Here is a 14041-nt window from a genome sequence, read left to right as displayed (position 1 = left end):
TAGTCTAAGTGTAAGATATCTCGCTTTGTTCTGGTGGGGTGGTGGTTATGCATTGGGCTGCTAACTGCAAGTTCAGCAGTTTGAAACCACCAGAGACACCTCAGAGAAAGGCAAAGCTTTCTACTTCCACTAAGAGTTATAGTCTTGGAAAATCACTGGGGCAGTTTTACCTTGCCCTGTGAGGACACTCTGAGCCAGAATCGACTCAATGGCATAGAATTGCCTTGCCTTTAAAACGTGTGTAACATTTCAGTACACAATAATATATCTGTATAGGTAGGCACGGAAATGATAACTTCCTAGTTTCTTTCAAATGGAAATATGTACATTTCATTAATTAGTTATTTTTGGAGAACTGAACTAGTGTTTGAAGACTCAAAATTCCCTGCCGTTGAGTCAATGCTGACGCAGAGAGAGCCCCCGGTGGGTTTCCAAGACTGATTGTTGACTGAGTCGGAAACTCAGCTGCCCGCTGTGCGGATCCCAGCCCAGTGGTCAGCACTGCACAGTCAGGGCATCAGATGTGCTCTGATTCGTGGTGACTGATGTCGAACAAAACCCAACAGGTCCTGGCCTGTGGCATGTTTGAGTCTGCTGTTGTGGAAGCTTTGTCAGTTTCTCTGGTTGACCAGTCCGTCGTTTGTGTTGTCCCTCTTTACCAACTGTGATGTCTTTTGCTAGGGCTTGGAATTTCTAAGGATGTGTCCGAACTCAGTCAGCGAAAGTCTCCCTGTCCTCTCGTCTGCAGGACAAGTGGTTGCGGAGTTGGGTTGGGTTGTCGTTAACTGCGCTTGCGTCAGCCACCATCCCATGGTGACACCGAGCACAAGTGTTGTCCTGCCGTCCACACGAGGAGCTGTGTGGTGGACGGCAGTGCTCCCCGGCCTGCTTTCATTGGCGGAGGTTTGGAAGTAGAGCCCCAGGTCTGCCCGCCCACTCCAGCTCATCATCGGAACCACACAAAAGGCTCCCTTGGCAAAGGGTGGTGGGTGCGCATGGGGGGCTTGCCTGGGCCTCCCACATGGACAGTGAGAATTCTACCACCACATCACGATGTCTTGTTTCCACTCTCCAACTTAATCCACACAGATATTACATACTGGCTTTAGGTGGAGAACTTTACCCCACTGGAATGCTTTGTTAAAAATTATCTGTGGAACAAGCGAGGGAGGAAGAGTGGTGCGGGCTGTGGAGATATTGGCCCGTCTCTCGGGGAGGGGGGGGCTGCTGCTGCTGGTGGACGGCGCCGTCCCAAGAGGAGGCGCTTATCGCGACAACCGAGGCGACAGGAAGGAGCGAGGACTCCCCGAGGCTGCTACTTCCATCACATTGTGTGCATCATATTACTGCAAGTTCCCATGGAAGTAAAATGGATTTTGATTAGAAAACACCCTATCAAGTGGCTGGCATAAACTCCCGTCTTTGTTGGTCTCCATGCTAAATGTAAAGCTAAATGTAAATTTAAACATTTTTTTCCTGTTGGCTTTTTTCTGGCTCATGTATTCTTGTGTGTGTGTGTGTGTGTGTGTGTGTGTGTGTGTGTGTGCGCGCGTGTGCGTGTGCGTGCGCGCGCGCCAGCATGTGTATCAAAATAGAAGAAATTCATGCCATTTCTTGTTTAATTGAGCTTTTTCAAAGATATTAAATAAGTCTTTGCATACAATAAAGTGATTCCTAAGGTAATTGTGTATTTTATAGTTCCAAAATGACTATAATTACTAACCATTCAAGAGGATTACTATGTCTATTTCTTAGCTAAGTAGCCTTGGCAGTGCAAAAGGTATAATAATCAATTTTCTAAGATGCTTACATGATCTATAACAGGGTTCAGCAATCTTTTGAGACAGAAGAGCCAATCCTGTCCTTCACAGCAATTTAAAATATATTCAATAGCTAGCCATAAATATATATTTACAAACAAATGAAGTCACCATTATCTAAATAATAGCCTTCAAAACCCCTCCACTTTATTTCAGAGCTGCATATTTGGACTGAAAAAGCCCCTTCTGACTTGTGAGCTGCAGTTTGCTGACCTTTGATCTACACTATCTATGTAATATTTTGAGATAATTAGAGCTTGTATTGCATCTACCTATGATACGTAGAAAATGTTTTCTGGCTATCATTCACCAAATGTTTTAGAAACATGGAACTTCTTCTAAAATATGTACATAGTAATTTCCTTCAAATAAGCACAAAAATATCACTGAGTAAAATAGCAGCTATTCTACCCATAAAAGGGGCTTTAAACTCTTCTTCTTAAAACCTCCCTTACTCTCACTGGATTTCAAATCTGAGAAAGGAGGATTGAATTCCTTTAATGATCTCCTACTGTCTTAAAGGGGCCATTTAGTGCCTCGGAGTCAGCAGTACACGAGGGTGGTAATAATACCTATTTCTCTGAGTGTTTCGGATTCCCGAGCTAACAATTACAGCAGTGCTGTATGCCCTGTCAAACTTGTGGAGTGTAGGTGTTACTAGAGATAAACGTTCAATCCATGACACTGATGAAGAGAATATGGGTATTTTGTCAAAGGCGGGACATTATGAACATGTTCCTATGGAACAAGAGGCTGTGTAAAACCAAGCCCATGCGCTTTGAGTTGATTCCCATTCATAGCCACCTGACATAGTCCCAAGAGAAAGAGATTAGGCACATAGAATTGCTTACGAATCTACTTGCTGCCAGATTCAGGTCTAGCCTTACCAAACAAATGTGATTTTTATTTTTTAATATGGAACATGTCACAAATTTGTGTATCATCCTTGTGCAGGGGTCAGACTAGTCTTCTCTGTATCATTCCAATTTTAGTATGCATGCTGCTGAAGCAAGCACCAAATGTGAATTTTTTAAAAAGGAAGCTAATATCAAAATTTTGTTAATAGCTAAACTATTTTATTTTTCAGAACGCTGCAAATGTAAGCCAATCAGAGCTACTCAGAAGACCTATTTCCGGAACAATTACAATTATGGTAAGGATATCATGTAGACCTAGAAACTGCTGTGTTAAGAAGGGTGTGTATGTTTGTGGTTTTGCATAAATGAATAGAGCAGTTTGAAAATAAAGCTTAAAAGCAACACAAATATGTAACTATGAAGACGCTCCCCCTATCCAAAATGATTCAAGTGTGTCTCATGTGGATAAAAATCTTAACAAAGGTTTGATTTTAAAGCATATTGAACTGGTTATCATCAAGTTCATTCTAACTTATAATGGCCGCATGTGTGTCAAAGGTGAACTGTCTCAATCTTTTTTGTTTTTAACATCACCTTTTATGTGTGTGTGTATAAATATATCACATTCATAATATTCAATATTGACACAGTCTAACATCTAATGTGGGATCCATGTTCGAGTATTAACAAGTCACTGTCATGTCCTGCAGAGCCTCTTCTCCTCCCCCAAATCCTGGATGCAGAGTCTGCTGCTTAGCTGTCATGTCTCTTTAACCTCCTTTCATCTGAAGCAGATCCTTGGCCTGCCTTTGTTTTTTATGAACTTGACATTCTTGAAGCTAGACCAGTTTTGTAGACCATTTTTCAGTATATATCTGCCTATTCCTTCACAATTAGACTCAAGTCATGCTTTCTTGGTGAGGAATGATGTTAGTGACTCACTGTAAGTCATGTGATGTCTGTTGGTAATGTTGGCTTCGATCACTTGATGTAAGATCAGTTGCTGTCCACTGAGTTTCTCCTCCTTGAAGCTCCATGTCGCCCCTTTCCAGGAGCTGTGGGAAAGAGGAGCGCCATAGGCTTTTCAGTGGCTGAGTTGTAGCAGTAGCCTGACAGCTCTTTCTTTACGGTGCCTTGGTCGATGTGAACTGGCTCCAATGTTTTTAGTTGTGAAGTAGTTGTGGGCATCATTCCAAAACTTGAAAGCCTTTAGGCAGCATTCAGCGATGGTACCTTAGGGCCATCATAGGGATGAATTTCAAAATAGGTGGGACTCGATCTCTTGGTAGGTTTTCTGCTCTCAAAGATTTACAGCTTCAGAAATTCACAGGGGCAGGTCTGCCTGGTCCTATGAGGCCCCTGAAGAGAATCGATGGCAACGATTGAGGTTTTCTCCCCTCGCCTATAAGGCTGCTGAGTAGAATTGATGGTAGTGAGTTTGGCTTTTGGGTCGTTCTCTGTCTTGATGCGGAGGAGAGTTTGAGCTCACACGTTTGGTGTTTCATTAACTTCAGCTACATTAAGGGGAACGCAAGTGTATTTTGATACTCATAAGGCATGTGTAAGCAAATCAAACTTTTTTTTTTCTGTCAGTATGGAAAACATTGGTAGAGCTAGAAAGTAACTTAAAAGAAGGTGTTACCATTCTATCAAGGACACATTTCATTAGTTAAGTCTAGACATGTGACATTCTGACAAGCTAAATATTGATGGAGTATCTTACAATCACAATGTGGCCATCAATTCAGCTGTAGGAGGAAACAGATGTTGAGTGTGTGCCGGGGACTGTGCTTGGCGGTTTCTGCGTATTATCTCATTTAATATTCTAAACGACACCCTGGCAGTGTTTTATTCTTCTGATTGCATGAATGATTATTGAGCAAAAGCTGTCCTTCCTTTCATTATGAAGTATGCACTTTTGGACACTGGAGTGCTTTTGAGTCACAAATATTAATTACTGTCATATTTAGAAGAGTAGATTACTAGAGTTTCCAGGTGGTAAATGAGGAGAAATTAATATTTACTATATTCCATAGGTATTTTATTACTGTTTTTCTATTATGTACAAGATTAATAAAGATCCTATTAGTGTATCTGTTGAAGACTCATGATGCTGAGCCAGTGCAGAAACATAGCAATTAAATATATTTTAATGTGAATTTTTAATTAGTAACATGTATTTAAGTATGACATTTGTGGATCCTGTTTTAGAGAATGTTGGACATATAGAGAAGATCTAGTTTTACTTTTATACTTCATGGAAATTGAGAAAATTGAGTAAAACTTGGTAAAGAGTAACCTCTGGTCTTATGTATTAAAAAGTATAAAGTAGAAAATTCCCACTGTAGTTAAGCCTCTTTTAAAGCAACTTTTAAAATGTACCAATTTCCCCGTTTTCCTTCAATGGCATTATTATTATTTTGCTTACTACTCATTTTAAGAGCAGTCTCTTTTCTCTTAGTCAGTGGTGGATGGAGTTTCCTAGGTGGGAAGGTTATGTTTATTTAAGAATCCAAATGTCTGTCTGCTTGTCTGACTTGGCTGTGTGTCTGCTGCTTGCTCTTTGCAAATTGATATGAAAACCTTTAAGGGTCTTAATATTTTGAAGTTTAGGTTTCTAAGATTGAAAAATGCTATGTGAATTTTTAGCATAGTTATACTACATGGGAAAGCACAAATATGAAAATAAATGAGTAGACGTTTGCTAGTACTTATTTTAAGTGTGTTTGCTCATTGATTTTTACTTTATCCGCCTTCTTTCGTGTTGCGAAGGTTGGTGCTGAGCTAGTTGGTCAAAGTTAAAATACTAGTGGTCTCTGCCATGGAAAGAAAGCAGATGACTGAATATTGTCAAATTATAGCATACAGGTCACACTAGGTGGAAAGGAGCAGGTGATAGCTTTCTCGTATCCAAATGATGCCCACATTGCTCATCGTTTATGGAGTTTACTTGCCTTCAAATTCTTTGGGGGAAAACAGGCACTCAGAAGATTATTTATAAGAAAAAAATCTGAAAATAAATGTTTACTTCCAAATTATGTTGGTTTTTCTTTGTTGTCATATTTCTGCTTGTCCACTGAGAAATCAAAACACATAAAGCAATGTCGACTGAAACAAAGGAACTATGCAGCCGACGTCTGGACTATGAGCCAGCACAGGGGAGCTGAAACGATCACAGAGTAATTTGAGAATGCTAGAAATTGGGCAGCTTCATCCCTCTAAAGAGTCTCCCTCACCCCATCTCTTTAGAAAACTTTCTAGCAGACGGATAATATCATGATGGGAAGCACGATGGCAGATGAGTTAAGCCCTAGCCTTCTAACAGGAGAGTGAGTGGTTCAAACTTACCAGCCACTGCGAGAGAGAAAGATGAGGCTGCCTGCTCCAATAAAGAAATCCCTGGGAGCAGTGCTGGTCTGCCCTAGAGGGTAGCCGTCAATTGGAATTGACTTAATGGCAGTGGATTTGGATTAGTTTGGTCTGGCAACAAAACAAAGCATATTCAAGTACTAAGTCTTGATCTCTGTCGATGTTAGCACAGTTTATATTCCTGTAAGCAACAACTGCAGTTGCAGGAAAATTATATCAGCCTATTCAGTTAGCTTTTGCGTATTTAAGTATAATTTTCACAAGGAGACACATGCCCGCATATGCCCATATACCAAACAAACATACACACCATTGGAAGGGATGGGACTGGGAAGTAAGGGGCCAGCTGTGTGTTTTCGTTTTCCACTCACTAGGCTAAGGTCGGATCTATCCAAGTCAGCATTTTTGGTGTTTAAGGTAAAAACATACCTGGATGACTTTGCCCATCCGTTATTGGATAGCAAATGTTTGAAAACGGACAAGAAAGAAGCCTACTTGTCTATTTTATTTTCAAATGGAGAGCCTATTGTGGATCATATTACCATATCAGCTTTATTGTCTTTTCATCTCAGTCATTCGGGCTAAAGTTAAAGAGGTAAAGACCAAGTGCCACGATGTGACGGCAGTTGTTGAAGTCAAGGAGGTTCTGAAGGCTTCTCTGGTCAACATCCCAAGGGACACCGTGAATCTTTATACCAGTTCTGGCTGCCTGTGCCCCCCACTGCATGTTAACGAGGAGTACGTCATCATGGGCTATGAAGACGAGGAGCGCTCCAGGTGACTCATGCCTAAGGACTCAGAAACATGCTCGCCTCTCCCACCCTGCTTGCACCTCCCTCTAAGACCCAGCCCTGGGGGTCGGTGTACCCCCCAGGGCATCACGGAGGGTTGTTGTTGGGTCCCACGATTTTACATATTGGATGCAAACGTGTACATAGGCACTAAAATTATGGGTATGCATTCCTACCCCCCTCCTCCCACCTTCCATAGGAGCGAGGATGTATAGCTTTTATTTGATTCTCAAAAGGGGTCCATGACTTCCAAAAGGTTATGGGTCCCTATTCTAAAATGTTGCTCTCCCACTCCAGATTACGCCCCCTGCATTTATCTGTGTTGTGTCTCAACTTTCAAAACGGATTGCTTCTTTTTCAATATCCAGGTTACTCTTGGTGGAAGGGTCCATAGCTGAGAAATGGAAGGATCGCCTTGGTAAGAAAATTAAGGTAAGCCTCTATGTTACATGCAAAGTAGCACAGATAAAGTCGAAAACGAGCTGTCTGTCACTTAGGTTAGGTAGTTGTCCTGAACTCCTGAGAAATGCCCACACCTGGGGTAAATATGATGGGGCTTCAAAAAGGTTGTGGGAAAATCCCATGATCTTTTCATTCCATTTTCCCATGCGTTTTCTGAAGCCCCCACCGATATCTAAAACTCTTAAGGATTGAGTTTATCTCTGATGTGTGCTTCGTTTAAAGCATGGATTGCTCAGCATGGCGATCAGAGACCTAAGGGTCCCCTGGACTTGCACCGCCATTCTTTTGGCTGGCCGCCAAGCACATTCACGATTTGTACAGGCAAGGACTCTGATCGAAGGACAGGAGGGTGAATGATGGGTCGGAAAATGCCAGTGTCTCTCCAAACACATAGACATCATTTGCATCCGTCTGTATCTAAGAGAGCAGACCTACTTAGACCCTTCAGCTGTAAGGTAGCTGTATTTTTCAGTCCGTGACTCTTAGAGCCAGAATCAATACACTTTTAGAAGCCACACTGGAAACTACTATGGAAAGCTTTATTTCTCCTCACTGCCCTAAGCAAATCTGCTTCAAAGAATGTGGGGTGTCCATGGAGAGGGACAAAGAATCTAAAATGTTAAGTGTGAGCGGGGAATGAGAGCTCACCAAACATAATCCATCCTCTTCTTCCTGCAAGCTGGAGGCTTGGGAGACATTTGCAGGGTGGGTTAAACACCCCAGGCAGTTTATCTTCTACATCTGGCACTTGACACAGCAGACACATTGGGATTTAAGTGACAGAAATGTAGGGAGAATTATTTTTCATGGAGAAACCAATCACCCTCCCGCAAGCGCTTTAACCCCCACCCCCAGTGTGTTTGTCAAAAGTGAGAGATGCATTTCAAGTTCCAACTTCTGGGAGTTCTGTTTGTATTTCTCTCAATAGGGGTGCTGTTTGTTAAAGAAAGAGGGGCTCTTCAGCGTGTTGGAATCTCTTACTGTCCTTTTAATTTGGTTTTCTGCTTGCTAATGCAGAACAGGAATTTGTCCTAAATTCCTGTACCAGTTGGAAGAGCTTTCAACCTCCCTGCTGCAAAGCATGTAACAAAGTTCACTGCTGCTCTTTCGGTACCCAAACAAGATCATCGTGTAAAGACCCAGGGCGCATGAGGTGTTTGTCCAGCTTCTGAGTGAGGGGAACATATTTCCCACTGCCTTCTACAGTAAAGTGACCAGACGTCCCGCTTTTGGCGGGCTAGTCTTGATTTTTAGCAATTTTTTTCCATGTCCCGCAGCATTTTTAAAAAGTCCCGATTTTTGGAAAGAATGCATGACAAGCTAGGGTATACGGTTTTCAGCTGCCATGTGGCTCTTTCACCAGGATATGAGTTTTATCAATGGTGTCCCGCTTTACCAATGTTAAAATCTGGTCACCTTATTCTACAGGAAATTCACAACGTCTTTATGTGAGGTCATTTATTTTATGTCTGGATCTAGCAATGCATGCTACAGGGAGGAAACGAACCAATATCTTGAACAATTTTTATTTCTTATCCAGATACTTGGGGCCAAAGGGCTTAGAAGGATTGAGAATTGGCTAGACTGGTTCAGATCTAGCCCTGTAGTTGCGGTCCAGTCAGTTGGAGGATGTAAGACAGCATTTTTGGAGGCTATTAGCATTGTCTTTTAAAAATCAATATTGTCCTTTTAAACAGATGTTTGCTCTCAGTGGATCAAACATTTTCAAAAGACTTAATGGTGGGAGAGGGAGGGGAAAATGAGGAACTGATACCAAGGGCTCAAGTAGAAAGGAACTGTTTTGAAAATGATGATGGCGACACATGCACAAATGTGCTTGACACAATGGATGGATGGAAGGATTGTGATAAGAGCTGTAGGAGCCCCCAATAAAATGATTTAAAAAATGTAAATGACTCTGCCTAAGTCATGTTAAAGTTAGATTATTCAAGTTAAAATATTTGGTATGCCTTGGGGAGATGACAATCACACTGTATAACCTTTACAGGAATTAAAGACAATAAAATTTAAATTGCAGCAAAGTGAAGGAAATGAAGGAAAAATAGCTACTTTCATGAATAGAAAAATCCTAACAATCGTGACTATTTAGTACGTGCTCTGGAGGTGCAGTGAGCTGGCACTGAGCTACTAACCACAAGATCAGCTGTTTGAAAGATAAGCCTGTCAAACACCACCCCCACCCCCACCCCCGTAATGACTGAATCTCAGAAACCCAGAGGGGAGTTGTTTTATTCTGTCCTCCAGGATTGAATAGCGAGCAGCCATGTTTGTTTGTTGTTGTTTTTAAAACACTTGGTACACTTTCATCAGTTAATCTTCAGACCAGTCTTATAAGTCTCTTCTTTTATTAATTACATTGTTATGAATGATAAAAATAAGAATGAGTGAGTTTGCGAAACTTCTCATGATGAGAGGTAAAGCTAGAATTTCAACTTGAGCCATCTGATGTCAGCTAATGTGGTCCCCCACCTAGCAACATCAGCATCACCTGTGAGCTTGTTAGCAAGAAAAATCTTGGGCATCTGCATTTTAACAAGATCCCCAGGTGATTTCTGTGTCCGCTGCCGTTCGAGAAGAACTGCTGTGGTGGTGTGCTAATTCAGTACCTGTAAAGCAGGCTCACTGCCACTGAGTTGATTCGAACTATTCATAGCACCGTATAGGGCTGCCCAGACAGGAACTCCGGCAGGAGAAGACAGCGTCAGCTTTCTCCTGACCAGCGACTGGTGGGTTTGAACCACCTTCAATGTAATCTATTATTGCACGTAAACACTCTGAGCCTTGTAAATACAAAATATCAGTAAATGTTATCATGGCTGTCAATCAATGCCCGTAATGGCTTCTTTATGAAATCAGAATTGAGGGTAGGACCATATCTGATAAGTTTGTTGTCCTTGGGAGATGTTGCATAGAAACATATTTTCAAGAGATCCCCATTATACCCCAAATCTCTTTTCTGAAACCGCTCAATGCACACGGGCCCTAAAAGGCTATGTTCTTATGTGTCTGCAAAGAAGATGAGGACTAACCCTTCCTTCTCCGAGTACCTTTCCCAGGCAGGCCCGCGTCATCCGGGGAAATGTCACAGGCATTAGTAGACACGCGCACCCCAGTTGCAGATGGTGGCCTCCCAGGAAAACGTTCCCAGCTGTCCGATGGGCGGCGACTTCACTTTGTGATACTGAACTTCATTCAGAGCGCTACGCTCATCTCCCCCGGGCTTAGTGTTGCCTCGGGACATGGACCTCATCCTTTAGGACCAGTAGCCCATTGTTCGAGCCATCGGACTTTGCAGCCTTACTCAGTTGTTACGACAACGCAGACTTGACGTGCCTGGTGATGTTGCATGTGAACATGGTCTGTTTTAAATCTCACAGCGCTGGGACTTGAAGCTCCGTCATCTTGGACTGAGTAAAAGTGACGCCGGCCACAGTGACGCCACGACGGCTCAGAAGTCTGGCAGGAACTCGAACCCTCGGCAGGCACGCAACTGAGCTCCGAAATGCGACAATGTACGACCAGTGGACTGCCGGCGGAGACTGGCTTTGCTGGACTAGCAAAGGAGAATTGCACGATTGCACGTCATATTCCATTGTTTCCTACAAAAAATCATGTGGTAACTTATACTACTTCTGGCTCTCCTTTCCTGCTTTTCCTTCCCCTAACCACTTTCTGTGGTCTGGCAGCAAAAGAACCTTAAAAGAATTATATATTTTCTATTTTGCTAGTCATGGGAAAACGGCTCTTTTGCAATACTAATAAGAATAAATTAAACATGTTGATCACAGGGCCTCTTTGCTGGCGTTCCCAGATGTTATTTACTGTTCTGCACTCAGATTGGGAATGCAATATTGGATGCAGACATTTCTGATAAACCCAGAGAACTAGATAGGCTGTAAAACTTGCTCTGCGGATCTAATCACAGCTTCCTTTTCCTCTGCCTCTGGGCCTTCTCCTCCCTCGGAGGGTGAGGCAGCTTGGAAGCAAAGGCCACACAGCCAGAGCAATCAGGCACCAGGAAGCATTTACGAGAAAATGACACACAAGATGATTTATTTGCAAGATTGGCAGGAAGCCAAATGAATAGCATTCAGACCCGTGGAAAGCACGTTTTGCCCGACTGAGAGGCACAACTGAACCGTCGCTGTTGGGTTTAGCAGAAGCTCTTCGGGGTTTTGCTTTTTGGCAATGCACTTGCTTTGTTCCTGAATCTACTATCCAGCATGAGGGAAATGAATTATACCTAGCCATCTGCTGTTAGCAGCAGAGCGCCGTTTAATTTGCTTCCCTTTAAACCAAACCATTGGTGTGAGTCTTTAAAAAAAATAAATAAATTTGACTTGTGCATTTACCAGGAAAACAATGTCTGTATGCATTTGAGACGGGGAGTGATTTTAAAGGAATGGAGCTCTGTAAAGTGCTATAGTGTGTAAGACAGTGAAATGTGGAAGTTTTTTAACGTGTGTGTGTGCGCTCACATCCAAGCTGGATGAAATTACCAGGCCTATGTACTGGTGCTGGTCAGCAATTCACTCACAGAGTTTGTGCTTCTTAATGCTCAGTAAACTAGATCTTGTGAAAGGAATGTGTGGCTGTGAGGGTAGAGGTTAGTTTAAACTCTGAACCAAATGTACATTCTCATTACCCAAAGGGCAGCATGATCCCCAGTGAGGAACAAATGGCCCCTCTCCTCGCTTCTTTTAGCCGGCTGCCGTAGAACCTGTTCCACTCGTGTGAAAGCCTCATTTCCTTCCGTTTACGTGTGTGGTATCAGTAGAGACAAACTTCTAAGCTCTGATGTGCTGGCAAGAAAGCCATCAACAAGCAAAATGATGGTGTGCTGTTTTTACAAGAGCAATCATGCAAAGGTGAGTTTCATACCTGTTTCCTAAACAGGTTTCCTAAAATGGTCATTAATTAATCATGTAAATTCTCTTGGAGAATTAAGAGAATGCCCTCTCTTCTGACTGGTTCAGCCTATAACACCCCCCCTGATCCCAGAAAAAAGACATCCCATCTTTGCCACGTGAATATTGGGTTATCTTTAAGTTACTATATGGTCGCTTCCAGAAAATTTTGCTGTCTGGCATTTAGCCATAATTTTCAGACGGCCTACTACACGGGTAGCTACCTCTAGCTGCTGCTGTTATGGCTTTAAAAGGGTGAACTTGGGGATGCCAGATGGGAGGACCCTCAGTCTCTCTTTGGTGTTTAAAAAAAACCATTAATTTATTTTCTTTTGCTTTTGTTGTTGTTGAGACTATACACAGCAAAACGTACCCCACTCACCAATTTCTCTATGTACAAGTCAGGGCCCTGGGGTGTTTTCTTCTCACCCTGCTTGTCCGAGTGGCTCCTCCCACCTGTCCAGTTAATGCTCTGCTTCAGAAGGGTCCCGTGGAGTCTGCTGAGCTGCTGTTGTCAGTTTGAGCTCATGTAGGCAGAGCGTAAGAGAGCACAATGCTCAAAGCAGATAGTCTTTGCCGTTTAAGCTAAATTGTTCTTTGGTTTTATAAAAGCTTCAGTGATATTTTTGGCTCAAGGTTCAAAGATGATCTCAGTGCAATAGTTGAGTGCCTTCATCCAGCGCCCATTGCTCCAGAAAGCCTGGGGTTTTGGGGTTTTTGAAATCTGTTCCGCGTTTCTCTCCTTTTGATCTTGGTTTTTTCAGTAGCATCTTTGATCAGAATGTTTCACAATGGTAGCTGGGCACCATCCACGCTGTGCTGGTTTCATGGCAAAGGAGGCAGTGGTTCGTGGAAGCAGTTTGCCTCACATTCTATATCTTCCTTCTCATCCTGGCTCTGGTTTATCCTCTGCAGCTCTAAGCTAAGAGAGATTAATTGTTGTGCCATGGGTGGCTGTTTGGCAGCTCTTAAGAACCCCAGGCACTAGGCAGTAAACTAGGAGGTAAAGCAGAAACACTAAAGGTGTTAGTAAGCCAAGTGACAGAAATGTCTTATGAAACTACGACCCTTGATCAAGTTAGTTTCAAGGGGAGAAGAGCAGGCCATAATGCTTCTCTGCAGCCCCTTTTTCTCCTTGCCTGTGAAAGTTGGACATTGAATAAGGAAGACCAAAGAAGAACTGATTCTTTGAATTGTGGTGCTGGCGAAGAATATTGACGATACCGTGGACTTCCAATAGGGCAACACATCTGTCTTAGGCGAGGTACAGCCAGAGTGCTCCCAAGAGGCAAGGATGACAAAGCTTCATCTAAAATACGTTGGGCATGTTGTCAGTAGAGACCAGTCATGCTTGGTAAAGTAGAGGGGCAGCGAAAGAGAAAAAGACCCTCAGCAAGGTGGACTGGCACGCGGCTGCAGCAATGAATTCAAGAATGGGAACAACCGTGAGGACGGCGCAGGACAGGCGGAGTTTCTTTCTGTTGTGCGTAGGGTCACGTTGGCCAGAACGGACTCAATGGCACCTACAACAACACTTTCTTTTTGACTCGGGTATAGGAGCAAGAGCGGGCTGCGTGAGATTGAAAGCAATTGGTATCTCCATCAGCAAAGTACCACCAACTCTTTCATAACATGTCCATTGCATATGCAGTTCTGATTCTTAGCAACGCTGTATGGTTTCCTCCAGGGGCTTCCAATGCTGTGATCCGTACAGAAGCAAGCTGCCACATCTTTCTCCTGTAGAGTCGGAACAATTCTAAGTGCGGAAATGTTTTGGTATACCATGAAAGCCACAAATGATTCTAGCTCCTTAT

The 14041-nt window shown here is 42.9% G+C and overlaps 1 protein-coding gene and 1 non-coding gene across 3 annotated transcripts in view; one reads left to right on the top strand and one right to left on the bottom strand.

Moving 5' to 3' along the window:
- The window catches only part of FRZB (frizzled related protein), a 28813-nt gene extending 16912 nt beyond the window's left edge, over positions 1 to 11901 (top strand). The window contains exons 3-6 of one of the 2 annotated variants that reach the window (XM_004701472.2): positions 2908 to 2973; positions 6619 to 6823; positions 7206 to 7269; positions 10698 to 11901. In XM_004701472.2, coding sequence (XP_004701529.1) covers positions 2908 to 2973; positions 6619 to 6823; positions 7206 to 7269; positions 10698 to 10814 — 452 coding nt within the window. In that variant the 3' untranslated portion in view covers positions 10815 to 11901. The remainder of the gene's footprint in view (positions 1 to 2907; positions 2974 to 6618; positions 6824 to 7205; positions 7270 to 10697) is intronic. The other variant, XM_045295993.1, reaches the window with a different exon arrangement.
- On the bottom strand, positions 2730 to 2836 carry LOC115872253. The gene has a single exon (XR_004047763.1). It is a non-coding gene; the product is annotated as a U6 spliceosomal RNA (small nuclear RNA).
- Positions 11902 to 14041: the final 2140 nt, after the last annotated feature.

This window comes from Echinops telfairi, unplaced genomic scaffold (genome assembly GCF_000313985.2).
Source record: "Echinops telfairi isolate 266 unplaced genomic scaffold, ASM31398v2 ScPeMD7_3;HRSCAF=10, whole genome shotgun sequence".
Classification (NCBI taxonomy): domain Eukaryota; kingdom Metazoa; phylum Chordata; class Mammalia; order Afrosoricida; family Tenrecidae; genus Echinops; species Echinops telfairi.
This window is presented reverse-complemented; position numbering and strand designations above follow the sequence as displayed.